Raw genomic sequence first — 26,459 nt, 5'->3', positions numbered from 1 at the left:
GTCCTTATCCCCCCTCCCCACCCTTGCACATGTGACACCCCAACTGCACATACATTTCTTCCAGGGCCCAGGCATCTCTGGGGGATTGAGGATCTGCGCAAAGGCATGAAAGACCTAAATCCGCAATGAAACTTCGCTGGATTGAATATCTGCTGTTGACATCTATGTCTAATCTTCAGGTCTAATTTTTTGACCCTCATAGTCCAATTTTTCACATATGTGAGGTTGACACAATGAGTTCCATGGATCTAGGTAATAAGAATTATTAGAACATTGGAATGTTGGGAGCTCAATTGAAGAAAATTTGAGTGCCTTCGGGCTTAGAATGGCTGGTATAAACCTCCGCCAAAATTTCAATGCTTGTCTTTCTGTTTCTCCCTTTTTCATTTAGAACATTCTAGCAGGGGCTCCTCCGCCATGGCGGAGGAATGTCGCTCTTCCCGCCCCCCCCCCCCCCCCCCCCCCCAAATGTCAGGAAAGGAAAAATAAAACGATAATAATCACTCGTTTTCTTGTCCTTTTTCTGCAAAGTCTTGGGGGCGGGGCATGGGGTGGTGACAGGCACGGAGGGGAGTAGTAGGTGCACTCCCTTCACTGTGCATGATGGTTTGGCCGGCCATCTCAGGCTGCCTTAACCATCATGCGCAGTGAAAGCTATCTCCAACTCAGAAACGCAGTTGGGTTGGACAGAGCAGACACAGACCCCCCGTCTCTCCTGGAGTGCAAATCGAGGGTGCTCAGGCCATTCCTGAAGCTGCTCTAATGCATGGGAGCAGCTTCAGGATTGGCTGCAGGGAATTCTGGGAGCCTGTGTCGCCTGGAGAAGAGGAGCAAAAGAGTGCTACATGGCTGGCTGCAGGTACTTTTTTTTTGTCACTTATTTTATTTCCCCCCAGCGACCCCTATGCCTCCATCTACTCCCCCTGCCCTGCTGCTCGTCCAGCACCACACACCAGCCGCTACTGAAACATTCTATACTCATTGGGTGGAAAGTTTTAATAGCCTTACAGCCCTTCTTCCTTTGTCTTAACAGGTTGTTAAAGGGTGTCTCCCTGCTTATATGTCCTCGAATATAACTCGGTTCAGGCCCTTCAACAATGAATATAGCCCTCGGCAGTGGGCTACAAGGCTATATTATAAAAAACGCAAGAAGCAAGTCTATTTCTGCTGTGTGCAACAAAATGTATAAATATCTGCAACACAGCACTGCATATTAGAGCCAGGCGCTATGTTTAAGACCTTATGCAAACTCTGAAACATTCGAATGCACAATACACCAAACAGAACTGTCTTTATACTGTCCCCAAAAAAGGCTCCTGGCTATTTTGGCTCTTGTAAGTGAAAAATGCCCAAGATAGTGTGAAAAGGCACCCTATAAAAGTCAGAAATGCAGTACAGGCATGCTCATAAAACATAACATTGTATACATTTACCTGGTTCACATATCAGTGTACATGCTGAAGGCCGTAGGTAATGGTACTGGGGGATCTTTAAAAGTAAATGAATAAAACAAACAAGATTGGCTTCCTGCAGGGGCGTCTGAAAGGGTTCTTCTGAAAATTATAATCTGTTCACATGAATATGGTACATATCCATGGGTTCCAATAGGGTGCAACTTAAAGATTCCAACACTCCATGGTGTGCTATTGGAGAAATGGGGTTTCATTCCTGAAAACTCCCATTATCATGCATGCTGACCTATGGTATTTGGGCGTCTGCATCGTGGTGAGCCTCCCTAAAAGAGCCTCACACACTGTAGGCCCTGTTTATGTGGGATTATGACCAGCAACCTGCAGTTCCTGCCTATTAACATAGGGCTAGCAGCCTTCAGGCATTGAAGGAAAGGTACTTTTGGTAGGTTGCAGAGGATATATGTATAGAGTGCATGTGCACTGTGCATGTTACATGTATGGATTAGGGTGAGAGTGGAGTGTCTGTTGTACTTACCTGTATGAAGACATGACTCAGTGGCGGCTCCTCCGCTATGGTGGAGGAACGTCGTCCACTGCTTTTAAGCGTATTACCATTTTATCCTTTGTGCTACTTTGTGGGCGGGTGAGCAGGGCTGTTCTGCTCTTGGAGCAGGGCAGGGGAGGAGTGGTTTTCAACTTCTAAGTGTGCAGAGACTGTTTGGTCGGCCCTCTCTGGCCGCCCTAAGCAGTCATGCTCACTTCCCCAGTTCTCCATGCAGGCTGCATTATAGCCTGCATGGAGAACATGCCCAGGCCCCCATTCCCTGGTTCAGCGTCGAACCAGGATGCTCAAAACCAATCACAACACTGCTTTGCAGCATTGTGATTGGTCATGGAAGCTTGGGTGCTTACCAATCAAAACACTGCATTGCAAAGTTGTGATTGGTCAGTGGGGGCTGCTGTGCTTCCTGTTCCTTAAGGATAGCAGGAGCAGAGACGCAGGACCCGGCAGCAAGGTACATTTAAAAAAATATCTCCCCCCCCCCCAAGCAACTCCCCCTGCGACTCCCCCTGTAACCGCCTCACCACCCAAGAGCCATGCCAGCCGCCACTGATGGGACCCCGTTTTAGATCTCCTCTTTGCCTCTCCTAAAAGAATGAAGGCCTCTCACTCTTTTGAGCTTTGTATCAGATTCACATGTTAGGAAGCACCCTGCTCCATGCCCTCTTCCTTCTGAACTTTGAGTGACAAGAACTTGAGCTAATAAACAAATGTCAGAAACTATTGTGGAAATATGAATTTCTCATGAATGTCTGAAACGCTAAGATAAATATTGGGTAGAAGCCCAGATCAGTCAGTGCGGAATTTGAGCCGGTGGTTGCCGGTGGGGGCAACTGGGACTCATATTTGGGGACTGCCAATTATTATTATTTATTTTTTTTTTTTTTAAATTTTAAAGCCTTTATTTTGTAAAAAGTGGTACAGTTACAGACCCACAACCACGGAGGCTGGTCAGTCAAACACAACAACATCAATATCAAAGTGCACAGCTCTTCAGCCGACAACCCGAGGGTCCGGCAGCGACCTTTCGTGATGATGTAGAGGCAGGTGGTATAACTAGGAGCAGTGAAAGGCTTCACATTTTATATTTTATATAAATAAAACCACAAACAAAACACAAAAAAGATCGAGGCATCACTATGTAAACACTGGCTGTCCCTTATGGCAGTGGGAGACGGGTAAAAGACGTATGGCAATATAAGATAGAAAAAAATATCAGGGAGGGTAGGGGGGGCAGCCGGGAGCAAAACAATACAGTGTAGTCAACAAAACTAAGTACAGGGAACGCTCGGTCAAGGGAGAAGAAGCGGATCCGGAAGGTCGGTAAATGGGGGGGTGCAAATCTCACCACGGTATGCGTTCCATTGACCCCAGATCCTACCCCATTTCTTGGGTCTTCCGCGGGAAACATAAACAGTTTTTTGCTATGTCTGGTTTTCTGAAAAATATTTTTAGAGTTAGGAAAAGTTCAAATGAATTAAATGGTTGTGATTATTGCTGGCCACTGTTAACATGCAAACTAATTGAATGCGCAATATGCACTTTGCACTAGATACTGAATAAAGAACATAACAAATGTTTTAAAATGTTTTTATGCTTGTTTATGCTTTTGTGATTTTAAATGTCTAAAATCGAATAAAGCTAAATTTGAATTTGAATTTGACATACCACCTGTTTTTATATCTGACACAAATATCTGTATTTTTTAAATCTTCCTCTCCATAAATCAGTTTGATGTCCAGTTAAAATATGAATGTAAATAATGATATATGTTTTTAATGCAATAATAATTTATTGACTTTGTAAGATGAGCATTTCCTATCGGTTTTAATGATTTTTTTTAATAAGATATAGGGGATTTCCTACTTAGTGACGGTCTTGTGGCATTGCAAATATAGACTTATTAGTACTGAAGATGATTGAGATGAATGGGTTGTGGTACAATTAAGATGAATGACTGCATATTGATAGTACCAAAGGGGATTTATATTCTTGTTTAATGGTGTTCAAGCCTGTAATTCCGATTGAACAAATAACAATGGATTTGGAAAGACAGCAGGGCTTTCTTTGCGATTCTGATTACCTTGACAAAGTATGTAGAGCTTTGTTGCTAGTAAACAGCACGTTGTTGAAATAGGTCTGGATACAATAATTGTTAGTTATATAAGTTAGGGCCTGCAGACACGTAAATTGGCACATAGTGTCACATACATGCCCATAGTTCAGTAAGAATTGTTACAATTATGCCGGGGACAGAATTAGAAAAAGGATGGGTATCATGCCATAATTGTACACAGTATGCCACAAATTACCGGTACACAGTCAAAATATCGAGTTGTAAATATCGACCTACCAAAATATTGTGTTTGAAATTTCGACGGTGTAGAATATCGATGTCAAGAATATCGTTGGACAGAATATCGACTCTAAGGTAAGTAATATCGAAATTCCTTATATCGATGTAAGTAATATCGAATTTAGTAATATCGATAGCATATATATCGATGACACTAATATCGATATTTCTATAATTTTTTTGTTTTTTATTATGTATGTGTTATATGTTTTACTTAAGTATTTAAAATAAATAATATTATATGTGTATTAATTTAATATATTAAAACATTTATTTATAAGCAAATTATATGTTTTAGTACCGGAGCGGGTTGTGGGTTTATAGGGGAATAGGGTGGGAAGCAATTTAATTATGTTTAATTAATTATTAATTAATTGGAATTATAAATTAATTTTAATTAATTGCTAATTAATTGGAAAATAATTTCAATTAATTGATAAAGATGTTCTGTAGCGGGTTGTGGGTTTATAGGGGAATAGGGTGGGAAGTAATTTAATTAAAAAACATAATAATTATTAATTCGTAGTTATTAATAAATAATTTTAAAACATTGCAAAATAAATTTAATTAATTGGTAATTAATTTTAATTAATTGATTAATTGATGTATATGTTCTGTAGCGGGTTGTGGGTTTATAGGGGAAAAGGGTGGGTAGTAATTTAATTATGTTTAATTAATTATTAATTAATTGGAATTATAAATTAATTTTAATTAATTGCTAATTAATTTTAATTATTTGGAAAATAATTTCAATTAGTTGATAAAGATGTTCTGTAGCGGGTTGTGGGTTTATAGGGGAATAGGGTGGGAAGTAATTTAATTATGAAAAAAATTAATTATTAATTAGTAGTTATTAATAAATAATTTTAAAACATTGTAAAATAAATGTAATTAATTGGTAATTAATTTTAATTATTGATTAATTGATATATATGTTCTGTAATGGGTTGTGGGTTTATAGGGGAATAGGGTGGGTAGTAATTTAATTATGTTTAATTAATTATTAATTAGTAGGAATTATAAATTATTTGTAATTTATTGCTAAATAATTTCAATTAATTGATAATTAATTTTAATTAATTGGTAATTAATTTTAATTAAGTGGTAAATAATTTTAATTCATTCATAAATAGATGAATGTGTTCTGTTGTGGGTAGTGGGTTTATAGGGGAATATGGTGGGAATTAATTTAAATGTAATTAAGTAATAATGTTTTTAAACAAATTGTTTTTTTAATTGATAATTAATTATTAATTGGTAATGACATATAAAATGGTATTTTTAAATATTTATTTTTGGTTAAAAATATTTTGATAATCATGTCTTTAATAATTATGTCTAGGTATTGTGTATGGTTTATATTTATTTAATAGTTTTTATTTTTATCACTAAAAAAAGCTTTCCTTTATAAACATGTTTTTTTAACCCCTACGCTATCCAACACTTTCCCTACTGTTGCAGTCTCTAGAGTTGGAATAGTAATTGTTACCCCTACGCTATCCAACACTTTCCCTACTGTTGCACTCTCTGGAGTGGGAATAGTAATTTTTACCCTTACGCTATCCAACGCTTTCCCTACTGTTGCACTCTGTGGAGTTGGAATAGTAATTTTTACCCCTACGCTATCCAATGCTTTCCCTACTGTTGCAGTCTCTGGAGTGGGAATAGTAATTTTTACCCCTACGCTATCCAACGCTTTCCCTACTGTTGCATTCTCTGAAGTGGGAATAGTAATTTTTACCCCTACGCTATCCAACGTTTTCCCTACTGTTGCACTCTCTGGAGTGGGAATAGTAACTTTTACCCCTACAATATCCAACGCTTTCCCTACTGTTGCACTCTCTGGGGTGGGAATAGTAATTTTTACTCCTACGCTATCCAATGCTTTCCCTACTGTTGCACTCTCTGGAGTGGGAATAGTAATTTTTACCCCTACACTATTCAACGTTTTCCTTACTGTTGCACTCTCTGGAGTGGGAATAGTAATTTTACCCCTACGCTATCCAAAGCTTTCCCTACTGTTGCACTCTCTGGAGTGGGAATAGTAATGTTTACCCCTACGCTATCCAACGCTTTCCCTACTGTTGCACTCTCGGGAGTGGGAATAGTAATTTTTACTCCTACGCTATCCAATGCTTTCCCTACTGTTGCACTCTCTGGAGTGGGAATAGTAATTTTTACCTCTACGCTATCCAACGCTTTCCCTACTGTTGCACTCTCTGGAGTGGGAATAGTAATTGTTACCTTTACGCTATCCAACGCTTTCCCTACTGTTGCATTCTCTGGAGTAGGAATAGTAATTTTTACTCCTACGCTATCCAAATCTTTCCCTACTGTTGCACTCTCTGGAGTGGGAATAGTAATTTTTACCCCTACGCTATCCAACGCTTTCTCTACTGTTGCACTCTCAGGAGTGGGAATAGTAATTTTTACTCCTACGCTATCCAAAGCTTTCCCTACTGTTGCACTCTCTGGAGTGGGAATAGTAATTTTTACCGCTACCTATCCAACGCTTTCCCTACTGTTGCACTCTCTGGAGTGGGAATATTAATTTCTACCCCTACGCTATCCAACGCTTTCCCTACTGTTGCACTCTCTGGAGTGGGAATAGTATTTTTTACCCTTACGCTATCCAAAGCTTTCCCTACTGTTGCACTCTGTGGAGTTGGAATAGTAATTTTTACCCCTACGCTATCCAACGCTTTCCCTACTGTTGCAGTCTCTGGAGTGGGAATAGTAGTTTTTACCCTTACGCTATCCAACGCTTTCCCTACTGTTGCACTCTCTGGAGTGGGAATAGTAATTTGTACTCCTACGCTATCCAACGCTTTCCCGAGTGTTGCACTCTCTGGAGTGGGATTAGTATTTTTAACCCCTACGCTATCCAACGCTTTCCCTACTGTTGCACTCTATGGAGTGGGAATAGTAATTTATACTCCTACGCTATCCAACGATTCCCCTACTGTTGCACTCTCTGAAGTGGGAATAGTAATTAATACCCTTACGCTATCCAACGTTTTAATTAATTAATGTTACAAATATTATAAGTATATTTGAATATTTATATTTTTAACATTTTATGTTATTGTTTTATGTTTGTAAATGTATTAGTAAATTAGAATATGTTTTATTAATTTATAAATTAGTAACATAATTATTACTACTTATTGTTCAGTACATATATATTATATATTTACTTATATATTTAATTAATGTATTATTATTATATATGTATTATTTATTATTTTTAAACATAATTAGATACTTTTAACTATGTACATTTCATTTATTAATGTTATTTACTTTATTTTACATTTATATTTTTTTTAAAAACGATATTTTTAACATCGATATTTTTAACATCTATATTATTTTTTCGATATTTTTGTACTTACCATGTTGTAGATAGGATGTCGATATTCTTGCCCTCAATATTTTTGACTCGATATTCCTGTAGGTCGATATTTTGGTGGTCGATATTTTGTCAGTGATCCCAAATTACCATCACTTTACTAGAGCAAGCAGTGTACCATAGGTGTACATCACCGTCCATACCCTTAATACTCACAATATGCCAATATTTATGAATGTTATCCCAGGCTAACTTTTTACTGTGTATTGGTTCAGATCACCATCAAGTCATGATGCCAACTATATGCAAATAATTTCTGTCATTATGACATCGCCAGCATTTTACCATGGGTGGGCTCTATCATGCCATACATATCCAGTTCAGGCTAGAAATTACCCCCATTTTGCCAGAGCCAATGTAACACCAAGGGCGATTGCCATCAAGCAATGAACGCCTTCAACATGCTTGGTGGCAGAAAAAAAACTGGTGATGAGAGCTACTGGTGTCACACTGAGTTAGACAAATTACATGTGAGCTGTGCAGCCCTCACAATTGTGTTTTTAGTTAAGTGACATGACATTAGTTAAGCTAGCTACATGTAAACAGTATGGTTAGTGCTCACAAGTTACAACTACAGTTATGATTTTTGCATCCACTGTCTGGTTGCTGATGAACCCTGCTTTGTCCTACTAGACATCTGTCTCTGGGATTTACATACAACACTGGGGGTGCACTTGAAAGGCAAGGAAACAGGATGACAAAACTATTCATGTGAATCCACAGTCTGATTGCTGGAAACCCTATTTTTGTTCTACCAGACTTCCTTCTTGGGTTTATTAGGGATACAGTGACAGCCTCAAACTGGCTTTCGGTGTTTGTAAACTTGAATTACTGTGGTGCACTCCCCCCCCACACACGCCCACTCCAAAGAGCCCACATGTAATGTAACCAAAACGTTTGCCATCTTGAAAATGCTCAAAGTGGGTAGGGTTGGCCCCTCATTGGTTAGGGTAAACACAGGAGTCATTCCCACCAACACGCTTGTCCCAGGCATAAATGTGGCACCTCTCACCCACTTCGGAACACTTTCGGGGCATGAGGAAGAACAAAAAATAACTAAACCTGTTGTCTGTGACCTGGTAGGAGTTCTGAAGGACTGGGCCTGCTCCCCTTGTGCTCAGGACAAAGAGGTGGACTCCGAGGGTCACAAGGTCTTTCTTGCAACTTCCCAGCTGATCAGTGGCAGCTTAACCTGGACTGTATCCTGCTGTTGGCCTGTTCCTGACATCCAGTGAGTCTCTTAAGTGCCTCCCCTGAGATCATGGGTGGCTGTAAGAGTGTACTCCTGGATTGAGACTTCCTGGACTAAAGTCAGAAGGTAAAATCTTCGACCAGGACAAACCTGGTTAGTTTATCCGAACCCCACTCCATCGCAGTCAGTGTTAAATTGCGCTAGGTCCCAAACTACTGCTATCATGGACTATCATTGGCACTTTATGCTTTTTGGCGCCAGTCCTACTTAGAAATAAAAACATCTCTGGTTCCCCTAATTGGATTTTTGACATTTTGGTGTCATTTTTGTGCATTAAAGTTATTCTATTTTTCTAATTTGGTTTGGGATTTTTATTATTTAGCATTTTGACCTCATTACATTTTTGGCACCTCTTAAATACATTACACATTGCCTAGGTTAAATATGTCTCCTCTATGCCATAGCTTCCAGGGGATTGAGCTCAGGTCAATTTAGTGATTTAGTGACTTTGATGGTCACACTGATAAGGGTTGTGATTATTCCTTGAAGTGGGTAGTCACCTGCCCCAAACAATAATTTAATTTCTTACACTGAGAGATAGTGACCTGGTTAGAGCGTGGTTATGTTGCTAGTAGTAAGAGACTGAGTTCAATTGAGAGAGTGTGCACATAAGGGACAAAGAGACAGAAAAAAAAGAGGCAGGGTGTGGGTGAGAGGAACATATATATGTGCATTGAGAGTTGTAGTGAGAGACAAAAGAAGACAGAAGTTGGTTGGAAGACATACCAAGTAGGTTGAGAAAGAGAGGATGAAGGAGAATGAAAAGGAAACAGAAGGGACAATCCTCCCTTGGCTTAATAAGCGAAGGGGTATTCTGGAGAGGAAATTGATACGTCTTATATGCTGCTTTATATGACCAACGTCATCTTGCCGTCAGTGTGAAGGTGAGACCCATAGGACATACAGTATGTTTTTCAAGGTCAGTTTCACCAAGCACAGGCATTCTGAGGTACACAGAACTGCGGGCACGTGTTTTGATCACTAAACCAAATGGACAAACAGGGTTACAGATGCTTTGTGGGTAAAGTTACCCCTATGGGCATTGTAGCAGCACAGAAAAGGACCATTCCATGGCCTAGCACTCCTGTTGCAGATGTTAACCAGCCACATAAATGTGATGGATATTCTCCGATATTTCCCCACACTTCCTGTTTTATAAAGTATAAGTGCACAGTGGCATATTGGATGATTTCATGAGTTCTCATTCAGAACCCTACCCAAAATAAAGCTTTTTACAACTTAAGTGGGCAAATATGCTTTGAAATATACCAGGTAATCACAAATTTACCAAGCAGTAATGTGTCCAGATCATCCCATAAAAGTGGAAGCTTGCTCGTAGTTGCACACAGCACAATACAAGGGTACACACAAGCATTCCCTTTCAGTACATAGACAAAAATGATTAGAGCGAGCATTGCTCCTAATCTAATTCTAATGCGAAAGCAACATATTACAAATCTTTCATCTTTGTGAAACTCTGTGTAAAACGTCTACTAGAAACAAAAATATCTAAACGCATACTACACTGAAACACTCAATGCACAGACATTGCTCACCAAGGCAAACATATTATGAATAAATATATAAAGAAACATTATCGTTAACTGAAATATCAGACAACGCATACCCTTTTAAATAACACCACTGAAATTCTCAAGCAACTTTAAATTACACCCTCTCCATGCACAGTGTTGTCATCAAATGTGTTATTTCAGATGTTCCAGTGATGCTATCAATGATGTCTTGTGTTATGCAATATTGGAGGTAATTAGCAGTGTATGCCAAGGGTGCTGCCAGGCCCTGTGACCAACTGAATGCTGTGCATGGCCTTTGTCCATGTGTTTTGAGTGGCTAGGGCATTCGAAGGGGAGAGGGCACCAGGTCTGGCCTTGAGGAGAAGTGTGGCTCTAAGGTTAAGAGCGGCAGACCCTAATGCAGAGGTCTGGCCGGGACCAGGGTTCAATTCCCGCCTCAGCGGGTCTTGGGATCAATTTCCTTGGACCTGATAATTCTCGCCTCGGTGCCTATTCTAATCATGGGTCCCACTCTGCAACTCTGGGCAATAGCTTGTTTAATCGCCACAACGGCCCCAACAGCGCTGGGATGCCTTTCTTCACCTTGGGGGGGCCCAGGAATGGACATTTAACAAGGAAAAGCCAGGAAGGGTTCCACAGCGGTATGAGTACAGCGCCAGGACGTCCCGTTGCTGGGGCAGCAGTGCGCTTTACAAGTACAAAGTACAAGTGCAAATTCATTTCATTCAAGGCAGGATCCTCCCCAAACACCCCAATCACCCACTGGTGCAAAACCCCTGTTGTGCAGGGCCTTTGGCCGTGTGTGTTGAGTGAGGTTGGGCTCAGGGCTGTGCCTGTGCCTTGGCCCTGGCCCACCCCTTGCAAGCACTCCCACCCCTTTAACCGTGCACAGTTTGCAGTTGAGTTCAGAACCTGACCCAACCCCTCACTGGCACCTAATCACCAAGGCACACAGCTTTTGCGCATTCATGGCATTAGGTTATGCACACAGACTGGCCTGCGACCAGACCAGGCGCCCAGCCCCCACAGGCTGACTTTTTGACCTTACAAAATAAAGAGTGTTCTTTTGGGAAAGGCAGACTTACTGATTTTTTCAAATTTCAGAACACCAAAGTATAACAAGTGGGCCTATTGGCTTTAGCAAGGTGTCCATGTATGAACAGATATATAAAGCAGATATGTTTATTGGTTCAGTCAGACAAATCACCAATAATTATAAAAATATGTATATTTAGTTAATTCACACATAGCAATGTTTAATAAATGTGATTCTCATAATAGTCTCAATAGAGTTGTGCAAAAATCCACTCAGGGTTTTTGAGTCTTTCTTTTAAAATGTTGCAGTCCACAAAATGTAGCCATAAAAACAGCCACAAGAGGGCCCTGCACTCCAGCTGAAGAGCATAGAGCTCCAGCTCTGAGTGATTTTGAAATATATGGTAAGCACTCTTGGGGTCATGGATTTAATGACCCAGGCGACTTACTGGTTTTTTGAAGTTGCTGGTGGTTTAAGGTCCCCAAGACCTGATAAAGGCCCAGGGAGGGGGGTCACGTGCTCCTTCCCCCTTTTTTTGGCATTTTCATTTTTACACAACTGTAGTATGTACATTGACATTGCATAACACATATTATACAGCTTGTTTAGATTAACTTATAAGTTGAACCCTGCCTTTTAGGCTCTATTGTCCATTCCCTTCACATTCGCTTGGTTGTGTCTTCTGTGCTGTATACTGTAAGTAGTTATGGCTATAAAGAAGGTAACCAGTGATTTTCTTTCAACAGATTTAAAAATGACTGTTAAGTTCTGTGTTTTATTATAGAACTATTTAACCACAAGAGGTTTAGGGTAAAGAATCTAAAAAACTAAGATAATAAAAAAAGGGAAAAGGAAGGAGAATTAAACTTGAAGTTTCACTCTGCAGGCAAAGGGGGTTGCAAGAAACTATCTCACAGAGTAATTAGGGGAGTTGTTTTCGAACTGTCTGAAGGTCTCATTCCCATCTATTGCTCTCAGCATTCATTGTCGCTTGGAGGGGGGGGGGGGAGGGAGCACCTTCTTATACCGCTCCCTGGGTTATGTCTGCCATCATTTCTTCAGCTTAGCAGGTATTAATTAATCCTGTGCTTCTACTTCCCCTTCCCCTCATCTTCACTATCTGTCCACACATATGACCTACATGACTGCTCACCGTCTCAACATTACATATGGAGGGGATACACGGAAATGCCTGAGATGTACCCATGGAGATGCAGATACATATGGTTTGGGCTTGCACTGCATTGCGCCCGTTCTGGGACAAAGTAACATTAAAAATAAACTCTACATTAGGTCAATAGCTGGACTCCTCCACGGAGGCATGCTCACTAGGACTCTTCCCTCGCCCGCCAAAGCGGCAAGTCAGGAACAGGTTTATAAATTTGGCTATGGTCTTAGCAAAAAAGGTGGAGTGTAACGTCTTGGAAATCCAATGCAGGACTACGGATAGATGTCTCGAAAACAGAGGTAACTAATTGGGCAGGAGCAGATTGCCGAGCCTTGCTGAGAGAAGAAGCAAAAGGACTAAGGCACAGTCTCGTAACGGACCAATGTAAGGAACTGCTAACATGCTGCGAAAGTCCAACACAGACAGAAAGTGAAGATGAGGGGAATGGGGAAGCGGAAGCGGAAGCACAGGACTAATTAATAGCTGCTAAGCTGAAGGAAGGAATGCAGGGTTAAACTATTGTAGACATAACCCATGGAGCGGTATAAGAAGGTGCTGCCTCCCCCACCCAAGTGACAACGCATGCTGAGAGCAACAGATGAGAATGACCCCCGAGGGTTAGAAAACAACCCCCCTAAGTGCCCCTTCCACTTTTATTGAAAATAATTAAATGCCTGCCTGGGGTGATTCAGATAAAGACTCAGGGATGGGGGTGGTCGCATGCCCCCTCTCCATTTAATAAAATGTAGCCTTGGAGGTTGGGATCCCCGGTTAGAGGAAAATGTTTGGGCAAGGGTCCCCCTGCCCCCTCTCCAAAATATTAAAACATTGGACACCCCCGGGCTCTGGCCTACTAGGTGAGTGTATGTTTTAATGAGCTAGCTTTAAACGTTTACCCCAGATCCACCGCAAATTTGTTATCAGCGTTTTTGTAAGTCCTCCCCTGGTACCCCCTCCCACCAAGTCTTGAGGGCAAGGTATCTCCAGCCTGCCCTCTTATATGTTTTTTAAAACTTTTTTTAAGGCCAGGGAACTGATTCCCCAAGTTTTAAAATGGCTGCTGCCCCGTCTCTATTGATGTGGTGGCAGCTAATCAGATCTTATCTTAAGAGTTGTCTGCTCCACAATTCCTCTGTGTCATGACATATCTGTGACTGCAAAGAAATAATCTGCTAATTCTAGATGTAATAGTCTTGTCAAACAGATTATACCATGGGAACATCTTTATTATACAAACCGGTCCTCTGATATGGTGTCTGGTCTCATTAATGTAAAAGTTAATTTAAATAAGATGGAAACGCATAATTCATGCAATATACTCTTAAAAGTTAAAACTAAATTTTATGATGGTGACAACTATTTTGGCAACATGTCTGATTACTATATGAAAGCTAGATACAATTTAGATTAGTTCAATTGTACATTGATGAGGAAAATTGGTGTGTGCTTCCGTCTAATAAATGTTTTTAAAACATTTAAATCTCTATATTCTGTGATGAGATGAAGGCACTCCGTAAGGAAGCTTTGATCGCATTCATATTCAGGCAGGGCAAGTGCCATCTATATTGTTAAAATTATAGACTAATATCAATATGCCACATATTGACAAATTCTTAAGAAGCAGATTAGACTGTTTAGTCTTTTATCTTCTGTAACTCGGTCAATCTGGCTTTGTTAATGGTAGAATCTCGCCTGACAATGCCAGATGTTTTCTAATACTATCCACAGCTGTTGTCTCTCTTGATGCTGGAAAGGCTTTTGACAGAATTGATAGTCAACTTCTGTTTAGGTCTTTTTGTCCTGATTTGGGTGCTAAATTTGTTAACATAATTAGATTGTCCATTATCCCCCATATGTTTTAAAATGCATTATAACCAATCATCTACTGAGGGTGTTATATTGAACAAATGACATTTTCAGGCTAGGCTAACAATCTGCAACTAAGCATGTCAAAACCTAAATACTCCAACCTCCCTTTATTATTGAAATACATTTATATTCCAGTACCAGATTATCAACTTAATTTAGGCTAAAGTTTTATCATTATTTTGAAAGAGTTATATGTTTGAAGGTACTAATTTCCAATGGAGCCCTCAAAAGATTAACTACTCGAGAAAATGATTCGCTAAGATGATAGAAATACCAAATAATATTACTCTTTCTACAATTCAAGATGAATCAAAATGTTTAATTCATTGGTCTCCTTAATGATGATTTATTTATAGAGTGCACTCCTAACCCACAAGATTTTTTTCTGGTTATCGTGGTCACTTTTTGTCACTTACCACTGCTAACTGTATAACTGTATAACACCAGTGAAGCCAAGAAACATTTTGACTCCAGTTTACACTATTTAGAATACTTACTTTTAGCATATAACAAATATGTATGTTATTCTATTTTTATTTTTTTTACTATTGAAATAGTTGTAGGCCAACATTTATGACTTTCTCTTCCTTCGTATTATCTATTTTTTCTACTAATATAGTTAGTCTCTATTATAGCCTTAGAGACTGACGTAGCGGACTCTACCGGCCATTAAAGGCCCGCTCCAGGGTTAAAGACCTGAGCCTAAGACGAGGGGCTTTAACAAGGGAGCCGGCCTTTAACCCCTTCGGCGCTCATGACGAGCTCAGCTCGTCATGAGGTACGCCTGTCGTACGCTCATGACGAGCTGAGCTCGTCATGTAACGCGGGTTTTTGAAAAACTCACCGCACAGCGGGAAAACCGCTAGCGCGCATGAGGTTAATGGCCGGTAGAGCTTGCTTTGTAGAGCTCTAAGGCTACTAGAACATAGAACATTCAACCCCTAGAGGGCAGAATGTTCTAATTTGTAGAACAAAGGCCTCACAGAGCCGAGGGGGTTGAAATCCCCTCAGGATCCGTGAGGCCTTTGTTCACAGCAACAGCTGTGAACAAACATTGGAATGTTGACAGTTTGGGCTTCTACCAGCCATTAGAAGGCCAGAATACTTTGTTGTCTTAAGTGGAGCGCTCAACATTCCAATGTTCTAATATGCAATACTATTTACCTTGAAGTTACTTATCTATTCTTAGTAATCTTATAATTTTACTACGTGTTACAGATTTACTGGTCCAGATTTCCAGATTTAGATGCTAAAGCTTTATTCATTATGCTAAATAACTGCTGTAATGTACACTCTTAATTATATCTTCATTGTATTTAACATTTGCTATTCCTTTCATTGTTGCTCTACTTCTGTGTGACATTTTGGTGAAATCCTAATACAAAACAAATAACTCAATTAGGAAAAATACCAGTTTGAAGTAATTGACTGTACTCAGGACACCAATCCAGTCCATGTCAATTTCTATGTACAGGGCACTTGAGAGAAAAATGTATGTCCCTGATTTCAGCTAGTGTAACTTTGTGGTCTATTCGTCTTGGGAGTGGGAAATCAGGTGTTTCATAAGCTGATCAGGCAAACATTCTGCACCATACTTCATAAAAATGAGAAACCCCGGGGAGTAAAAGAGTTTGGAGGGTGCATTGGAGAGGGATATAGGTGTCCTTCAAAGGTTTGAAAATGAAAGGATTTGTCTTGATTTAAAAGATATAGTGTACAATAGGACTCAGCTGCGGGTAGGCTGTATAGCAAGGCAAATTGGTCTTCCATCCACAGAGGTGTTATTGGAGAGCGGTGTCCTGACTGTCCCAGAACACCATTGGGTGGAAGATTGGGAATGCATACTGACAAGGTGGTGTAGAATAGCTAATACTCAGATGTGGGGCAACTGGCTAAAGATTCATGTGGGTAGGACATGTGGTAATTTGTCGTTTTTTTAGCCATGTGTTCTGTATTTGGCTTGGTGCAGGGAAGAAGGAAATAATCTGGTAGGAAGGTCTGAAATTGAAGATGGGCCTCATGGGAAGAGGGAGTGGCAGCCTGGGTGGTTGAGGTGGTATGTGTTGAAATGAGCTTTGAAGACTAAGCAAGAGGGGGGTGCAGGGAGATTTAGCATTAGCAGGCGTATCTCTTCCCAGAGAGGAAGGAAGAGGTTCAAGAGGGCCAGAATGCAGAAAGGGAGAATAGAGAGAATAGACATGGCAAGGAAGATGGGCAGAGTACGTCGTGGGTTGACAGCAGGTACTAGGGAGTAGTACAGGACTTGAAGACACTCATTACAAGCGGGTCAGAATAATTCCAGTTATTTCCCTCCCTCATCATTACTTTAACAGGGGCCCAAATAATTTTGGAAGGGTGGATATAAAGGTGATTACAAGTTTATGGGGAATAAAATGCTTGAATCAGACATACCATCCTGATACCTGCATATTTGTGCCTAGTATTTCACTTTGAGGCTTCACTTGCATACAGTTGGTGAAATCTCTCGGGAAAGCACCATATAGCTGCAATACTCACAAAAAGACCCATAATCCCGATGCATTGGTAACTTCTTTTACTGGCCCCATCAGGATTATTATGTCACTTATAATAAGAGCTAAGTGGACTTGAATGGGTTGGAGAAGCATATGTGTATGCACATAAACACAAGAGGCGTCAACGTGTTAATTGTCAAGCTAGCAAGCTAGCAGTGAACTCTAAAAAGATTACGTAGTAAAAATCTGGTCCTAGTCTTGACTGCCTGGGTCTCACCTAACATGAGTTGAAGTAGGATTATATGGTTTTGCTTCAGTGTCTATTGCTGCTTTTCAATGGGAAAGGGGAAAACAGCAGCTCTGAGAGCCTTCCTCTGCTACTCTTCTGCAAATGGATGAGGAAGGAGACAAGAGACATGCAGTGTACATGATGATGCATGTGCACCTAGCAAGCGCTTCTGTTGTCTTTCAGTAAAGGGGAAATATGTGTCATGGAGGATGACTTGGCCTAGTCTGTGACTCTAAAACACTGATGAGGAGGGAGAGGAAAGTTCCCTTTCCTCCCCTCTAGCCCCAAATTCTCCAATTCAGCATATGTTTGATTGATGTCCAATGCTTCGTGCCATCCTCCAGATATCTTCAGCCCGTATTACAGGGCCGATTTACCAACATTTTCCTCTAAGTTTGCATCACAAAAGTAATACAAATCAACAAAAAACGTTTATTTGGAATTTACTTTCCGGAGAAACGTGTTTTGCCTGAAAGCGCTTTGCGTTACTTAGTACCAGGGGAGAGTTCCACGGGTGGTACATGTGCATCACTATGTGATCATTGACGCAAAGCCCCACCTACTTACAATAGTAAACGAGGTTTTACCCCAAAAAGTAGAACCTCTTTTAGATTGGCGTTAACTTGGAGTAATGCTTTTATTTCTATAAAGTTTTCCTCCTTTTCATGTACGCTGCACTTTATAGCATACATCCAAAATAGGACAAGTTTAAAAGCTTGTCTAGGCACAGAATTTTGTGCTGAAATTCTACTCTTCCAATACAAAGCCTATGCTAGACATTACATGGACCCTTTTGCACTATGGTGCAAGGCTGTATGTGTGTTGCTAGTCAGCCTTACTGTTCCCCAGCGCTAGTGAGAGAGCTGGATAGTGCCAAATCTTCGTAGATAGGGCACTTTCCCGCTCTCTCACTCTCACTCAACTTTGGTCGCTGCGCTGCATGACATCCTTGTAATAATGTAAGTGCAAGCAGGCAATGAGCTTGCCCACAGTATATACAATTGTGTGTATCAATTCCTAGGCAACAAATGTTGCCTAGGAATTGATACACACAATTAGGATTCCTAACTTTACCACTACTAAACTGAGAAAAAACCCTAACTTTAAGAACTTTTGGTATTCACAAAACGCATTTAGTAGTAGTAAAGTTAGGATTCCTAACTTTACTACTACTAAACGGAGAAAAATCCTAACTTTACAACTTTCGGTATTCACAAAAGACATTCAGTAGTAGGAAAGTTAGGAATCCTAACTTTACTACTACTTAACTGAGAAAAAATCCTAACTTTAAAACATTCAGTAGTCACAAAAGCCATTTAGTAGTAGTAAAGTTAGGAGTCCTAACTTTCCTACTACTAAATACTTTTGTGAATACCGAAAGTTGTAAAGTTAGGAATTTGCCCAGATTACATTTGTGAATCGGGACCTAGATTTTCAGTATATTCCACTGCAGTAATTATTTTAAAATATTGGCATTTCCATTTCAAGCACCAATACCTCTTCAACTCAAACTGTTGTGTCAACTTGTTGTTGATATTTGAATGCCTTCTCTTTACTTCACAGATACAAGTTTCTGTTTCCTGTAGTTGTGAAAAAAATATTTGAATTAGTAATTAGAGACAGTCACTGACTAGTCATGTGTTAGCATTTGATTTCAAACTTTTAAGTCTGAAATAAGTAACATTGGCAAAATATTATTTTTTTCAGGATAACTGCACTGTGTCTTTTTAGAGCGCATGCAGCCAGTGTACATAGAGAGGAAAATAGGGCAGGTACAGTCCTCGCCTGGCGTGCGAAACAGGGCACGGACATGCCACCCATCACAGCATTATGGGACAAGTCGGGTACCATTAAACAATCACAAGCAGATGCATCTTTCACGACTATTACACAGGCATCTATTGCGCCCGCCACAGTTATCACACCTGAGATTAACCCAATTCCTCCACTCCACTCCCTTACCCGGCATTCCACCGACAGACGGAAAGGCACTAGACGCAGCGATACCCTCCCCGGACGTCACTCATGCGGTCAGGGCGTTGGGATGCCGTAAAGCACTGGGAATGGATGGCTTTCCCCTCGAGTACTATACTGCTTTTTTGGGGCAGTTGTCGCCACGCCTCGTGACCATGTACGACGATGCATTGAAGAGAGGCGAACTTCCCAGCTCACTCAGGGAATCTACCCTGGTAACATTCCTCAAACCGAACAGAGATCCCACACTTCCGTCCTCATACAGGCCCATTACGTTACTTACCGCAGATTGTAAAATTCTAGGGAAAATATTAGCAGACCGCTACATCTAGGTCCTCCCGCAATTGATCCACCCAAACCAAAATGGCTTTCTTCCCAGACGCAACGTATCACAGAACATACGCAGACTCTTCCATATACAGGATAGAATAAGGAACACTTCCCACAAGCCGCATGCCTCATTTTAGATCTCGAAAAAGGCCTTCGATACCCTCACGTGACCCTATTTATTCACAACCCTCCGAAAGATAGGCGTTGGCCTGACCCTAATGGCATACACGGAACTTCTCTATAAGGGCCTTATCAATAGGGTGAAGAGAGGAAACTACTTTTCAGGCCCACTTGCGGTGGAGCGGGGAACAAGGCGGGGTGCCCCTTGTCCCCCCTGCTTTTCGCCTTAGCGGTGGAGCCTTTGGCCATTCGCTTGGGACAGGAGCGTGATGCCTGGGGTATCCCAATTGCGGGCACGGTTCACTGCGTATCGTTATATGCCGATGACCTATTGATCTATGTGCGGGATATCACAAGTGATCTTACACCAATATGGACAATACTACACACCTTCGCAGAGACCTCCGTACTTCAAGTTAATTGGGGAAAATCGACGATCTTTTCTCTCAGGCCTCACCTTGCTCCCTTGGAGATCATGATAGGGCACCAGACACTCGGCTGGAGTGCCACGGCAGCCCGATACCTAGGAGTGAGACAGTATCGCTCGCCCGAGGACCTCTACAAGGGAAACCACCGCAAAATATTAGCAGGCCTTCGAGCAGCAGTGGCTTTCTGGAAGACTCTTCCCTTGGCTCCCATAGGGCGCGTAGCCTTAGCAAAGATGATAATGGTGCCCAGGCTGCTCTAAGCCCTCACCAATCTCCCGGTGATACCACCTTGCTCCTTTTTTCAAGAACAAGACACATTACTTACAACGTTGATAGGGGGGGTGGTAGACATAGAACAGCCATATGAACCCTCTACTTGCCTATAACACAGGGGGGTCTGGGGGCCCCCTCCTTTGAGGCCTATTTTTTGGCGGCTCAGATTCAGTGGCTCTTACATTGGACGGCAGAACGCCACTTAGAGGAGACATTTACTAACGACGGTCGGATATCTCTCCCGGCCATCCGGAGACTGCTGCTGTCGGGAACCAAGCCAACAAGTACACAATCCTTACAAGTGTCGATTGCCCGCAAATGCATGATGCATATACACCGAATGTCGGAGGGTAGACCCCTATACTCCCCGTCGCTCCCATTAGTGGGACTCCCACAGAAGGAGAACTATTACACGTCCGGATTAGATAGAGGATCTGTTTGAGGACAGGCAACTGAAAACTTATGCCTAAATGCGGGATAGCTATGATCTTCCCCCGCGGCAATTCCTGGTGCACAGACGGCTAGTGGACAGCGCACGGCAATGTTGGGTTCTTACTGAGGGGGAACCGCCGACGCACCCAGTGTTACATACAATCCTCCGTATGGGCAGAGGCAGACACTTAGTTACCTGGCACTATAAAGCAATAAGGGAACTGATCACAGCCCTTCTACAGGTCCTACTCCAGAAATGGGGAGACAAGATAAGTCGCATGCTCAATGACCAAGAATGGGAAAAAGCCTTAGAGTACCCAAAGAAAGTCTTGCGTAACACATGATTCAAAAACATACAATTCAATGTTCTACACGGCGCATACTTAACAACGCATAAGCTCCAGCGATTTTGCCCGGACACACATTTCACGTTCCCGAGATACCAAACACCTGAAGCAAACTTCAACACATGTTCTGGGACTGTTCCGTGCTTCAGCCCTATTGGGGCAGAATACATCGAGTTCTAGAGGCGACGGTCCACCTCACGCACATTACTTCATGGGAGGCATGTGCCTTAGGGGTCTTCCGCAGGCGGAAGACAGAAAAGGTGCAGTGCAAATTTGCGTCCTTAGCCATACTCCTGGCAAAACGAGGGATAGCCACGTACTGGAGGGCACCGGTGGGACCCCCAGAGGCAGCCTAGATCGAGGGGGGGGGGGTAAAAAAATGGGGAGCAGTGAAAAAGGCCATATTGAGAGACGAGGGGGTGAGGGGGGAGTCGTAAACATCCCATCTCTATGAATGGGCACAACTCCTGTTTCAGTTCACGCAAGAGACAACACAGGACGATTCGCCCAGGGACACACCAGCCCAGTTCCAAACCCCACCCCTGTCCCCGATAGCATCAGCACATACCAAGGCGCAATAGCTGCACCAAATGAAAGACAGGTTATGCATTGGGAAACCATTAGACCAACACCCTGACTACGGCTGGGAAATACAGCTCCCCTGAAGATCTCCCTATCCTCCTGACTCAGACGCCGTAGACACCTCGCGGACGTACTGATCCCTACAGCATAGCAAATACATATCATGCCATACCTTTTTCTGTAATCTCCCCAGATCCCTACTAACCGCCCCCCCCACCCTACCCACAGTTCACTGTTACATGTTCACCCTTTTGCACCGGAGAGTAGGTGCTCACGCATTGGGAGCACACATATGGGTATTAAGCAATAAGGGACACCAGGATATAGTGGGGAGCCTACACATCAACCCGCACCCTTGCAGATACTCACTCATTCAGGCACCCGGCGTCGGCCAGCCCACTACATCCCGAACTAGATTGTTAGAAGAGTAATACCTAGGTATAATGTGATGTTTTTTGCTTGTCATGTGTACTGTATAATGGGATGGATGTTACATAATGTATCAATATCATCTTACTGCCTGTGGGTGCCTGACGCAATGTCTAACCTTGCAAATACTTAATGCTGTACCATGGAAAATAAAACACTCAATAAAAAAAAATCTAAACAAAAAAACTGCACCGTGTCTTCATCCAATTCATTTCCACAGGATGTTTGGCTAAGGTCACTTAGGTAAATCAGAGTGATTTCTTTATCATCTATGTTACTGTATTTTACTGCAGTGATCCGACACACCAACAGCTCAGTGCAGAAGTACCACCCAAATTTTTGGATTGATGGACAATACCTCTGCTGTGGTCAGACATCGAAGAATGCCATCGGGTGCCAGCTCTTGTCGAGCAGCAATGGAAGTAGGTCCAATTCTACAGATTTACTTTTCATTTCAAATATTTGTCTCTTTTCCTTCCAGTTTGATATCTTCAAAAATGTTGCAACTTCTCTTTTAAGTTTCTTCCTGTTCTTCCTTACTTCTGCCTCACTGCCTTTCATCTTCTCTTACACACCTCTAATTTGCAATCATTTTCATGTACATCAGCCTTCTCTCTTCATTACCTTACTTGTTTATTATCCTCTGATTACATACTATGTGTTCATATGTAAACTATGCCACTGTAATTGTTGGTTCTATAATGTGACCAGGCACAATGCCTTCATTACTTCCTTACAATCCACAGCACAATGCTATTTCACCTGTATTCCAAACCATGTTTATTTGCTCTTTCATATACTTTTCATAAAGATCAACATTCCTTTGCAAATAGACTGAAGGCCAGTGATTGAAGAGCATAAATAAAAGTAGGGACAATGTTATTCTGAGTACAATGGGGGTGGGGTCAGTGATGTGAGGGCGGGTCAGAGACAGCTATAAGGAGCAAAACATTCTGTAACGATTTTGTTAGCCTTTCTAGAACAGGTAATTGCATATAAAATATAAAGCACACACCTTAAATAAAAAGTAAATGCAACTTAAATATATCTGTGAGAAATGTATTTTTGTGATTGGAAAGCCTGGCTGGTTAGTACAATCCCTTTAGCTGTCTATGAGTTTAACAGGGTGGTTTGATTTGAATCCTGGTGGGTTCACTGGGAACCAGTGACTTGTATTTATAGTGCTGAGAGATCCAAGCCTGTGACAGAAGGAAAGGTTTCATACAGTAGAGCCTGTCGTAAAGCGTGCAAAAACATTATGCTTAATTGTTTACAGTCCTTTCCAAAGTTATGTTTTTAGTTATATGCCTGCTGTGGCTAGTACAGGTTTCTGTTAAAATTAAAAATTCCAGGTTCTAGAATAAACAATTGCACACATTTACATTCCTTTCAGGTAGTAGGGACCCTGGAGAGAAGGTCTGCGGCACGGGGGGGGGGGGGGGGGGGGGGGAGCCTTTCAAGGGTCCCCGACCCGTCAGGGGGCACACATTTGGACTAAGACCAATGAATATCTGTGACATATGGGTGACTCAGGGGCCCATCTTCACGTTCTGCACGGGGAGTGAGCTTCATTTTGCTTTACTCCACTAATAATAACAGACTTTGTAAGATTTTTAGTCTTTATTTTTGTTCTGCGCTACATGAGGCCAAGAAATTCCCTATCATAAGTAACATTTGTTTTAGATAATTGTATCTGGTTTAGAGTCTACTATGCAAAATGAAGCAACAAGGTAGGATGGTTTTTGTAAAGACTAGAGGTAAATTGGGTTAAATCTGATTAATGTAGCATGAGATACGTCTTTGTGCATTCTGCTGAAAAAGTGACCTTCTCTAATGGTGCTAACGTGAAATTTTAAAAGGTAAGGTGGAAGATAGCTAACTTCATCAAAGAGGCACTAAAACTAAGAAAGCTAAAAAGAAGTCACTTTGAGACATCCTTAGGCCTTTGTGTTTTTTCTTTCTCTCTTCTTGCTTATTAATGCTCTTTTTTTAGTTCTCACCAAAAGACAGCTGCAGCTGTCTGCCTGAGACCTCATGTTACCAATACTGTACAACCTACATACATCCGTTATAGAGTTTTTTAAACCCTTTGGTGCAGATGTATAGACTCAAGCCCACTTACCACATAGAACCAGGAACGCGGGTGGAGTGTTACCCACGAACCACCTAAACATTAAACGAGGATGGTGCTTTCTAGGTAACGATCTGTCCTGTGAGACTTCGCTGGATTATTGATGTTAGTAAGTCTCAAACCTCTTCACCATGAATAGACACACTCAAGAATGCACAATAAGGATATATTTCAATATTTTATTAAAGTCATTGTCGTACCGTAGGGCATAAAAAGTGCATAGTTGTAACTATAAAAAAAATGAACAAACTGTAATGAAAACCATCAATAAATAGTATGTTAAAAGGAATTGCAACATTGTAACTGTGGTTCAAAATTCAGACTTTTCTTGCACGAAAAGAAGCGGTCTATCTCTATCCTTCAACCTATTCTTTCTTGGCTCTAACTAAGCCCTCTTAGCACCAAAGGGCCTGGGCAAGTTTCTACAGTGGTGTAAGAAATGTAATTATAATTTGGGCATTTTATGAAGCCTGCGCAAGTAAAAGGCCCATAATTGTCTCCTTACTGTGAGCCAAGTACTCCATTTTAGCACTTCATCTTCATCTTGATCCCAGGATATAGCAGCAGAGCAGTTTCAAGGCCTGCAAAGGGGAGGTGGTGTGGGCTTTTTCTTTGAAAATGAAAACGTATATTTATTACATGCACACCACTAAAAACTATGCATTAATTTACAAATATATTTAGCTTAAGTAGATGGAAAATACCCTGGGTGACATTCTGAGATCACGTTTAGTCCCTAGTGGGTCATGACCCCAAAATCACAATACACCCCCACCTATACCAGACAGAACATCACAATATAGAGCATTGTCATTTCAAATAAAACAGGTCTTTAGGCTTTGTCCAGGGGTAACCATATCAATATATAAGGCAAACCTATTGGATTTGCCAAGGAGTAACCTCATATACAAAGCAAGCCTATTGGCTTTGTCAAAGAGTAACCACACGTTAGGATTCAACATTAAAAGTAGTTGAAGCCAATTACATATTTGACATCCTCAAGAAGATGTGTTTTGGATGCAGTTTCCTGAAATGGATTGGCCTGCTCTACAGAGATAGGATTGCTAAAGTAAATTCAGGAGGGATACTGTCATGTAGTTAGAAAGTGGAGCAAGGAACTAAGCACGGAGGCCTCTGTCACCCTGCTCTTTGCAATAGCGATGGAACTTTTAGTGATCCAACCTCGCAACGCAATGCAACCTTGGGCAATGCAGGGGGGCAGGGTGGACCATGTGGTATCCCTATATGCAGATGATGCTCTGGTATAGTTGGTCCAACCTTGGGAATCAGTGCCTCATTTGCTGCGAGAGTTAGAGGAGTTTGCAACAATATCGGGCCTAGGTATAAATAGGCAAGAGTCTACTGTTACCTTTAGCTGGCCTTAGGGAAACTGCACAGCAGGATCTAACTGACCTGTGCTTTAAATGGGAGCAAACCAAGTTTCGCTGCTTGGCCATGTGGGTGTCACACACTGTGGAGCTGCAGTATGAATGCAAACTGGGCAGAGCATTAATGGGATTGGAGTCATCTGTGTGGTTCTGGAATGAACACCCTCACGCTGTCTGTCACGGGAAGAGTGCCACTGGAAAAAAGTGTATTGTGCCTCATTGCCTATACCCGCTACAAAATTCCATATACCCTGTGTACATTCCAGTATTCTTGGAGATCGATAAATTATTGATCGGGCTAATCTGAGCAGAAAAATGGAACAAAGTGCACATAGAAGTCCTGAAATTAGACAAAGAATGGGGAGCACTGGGTTTACCAGACTTGGAACTTTGCTATATGGCCCTGCAGCTGCAGCACGCCTAAGGGTGGTGCACGGAGGGCCTAAATTGAGACACTAGGTGCCTAGGAGAGGCTGTTCCAGGCAAAATGTTACCATTCTACTTAATGAGGACGAACATCAACTACCAGGCATGCCACGCGCAATAAAGCAAGCGGCTGCTGCATTGGACACATTAGTTTAAAGGGTATTTGTTAGACCTGGCTCATTGGCGTGAGTCTCCCTTCCATTTTGACCGATTGCCTCCTTTGTTTTGATATGT

At 41.6% G+C, this 26,459-nt stretch overlaps 1 protein-coding gene across 2 annotated transcripts in view; it reads left to right on the top strand.

The window, feature by feature from the left end:
• BTK (Bruton tyrosine kinase) overlaps positions 1-26,459 on the top strand; it is a 487,200-nt gene that overhangs the window by 232,483 nt on the left and 228,258 nt on the right. For both annotated transcript variants that reach the window (XM_086964641.1, XM_086964642.1), the window contains exon 6: positions 22,574-22,702. In XM_086964641.1, coding sequence (XP_086820767.1) covers positions 22,574-22,702 — 129 coding nt within the window. The remainder of the gene's footprint in view (positions 1-22,573; positions 22,703-26,459) is intronic.

The sequence above is a fragment of the Lissotriton vulgaris genome, chromosome 4_1 (assembly GCF_964263255.1).
Source record: "Lissotriton vulgaris chromosome 4_1, aLisVul1.2, whole genome shotgun sequence".
In the NCBI taxonomy this organism is placed as follows: Eukaryota; Metazoa; Chordata; class Amphibia; order Caudata; family Salamandridae; genus Lissotriton; species Lissotriton vulgaris.
The sequence above is the reverse complement of the archived record's forward strand: the minus strand, read 5'-3'. Positions and strand labels throughout refer to the sequence as shown.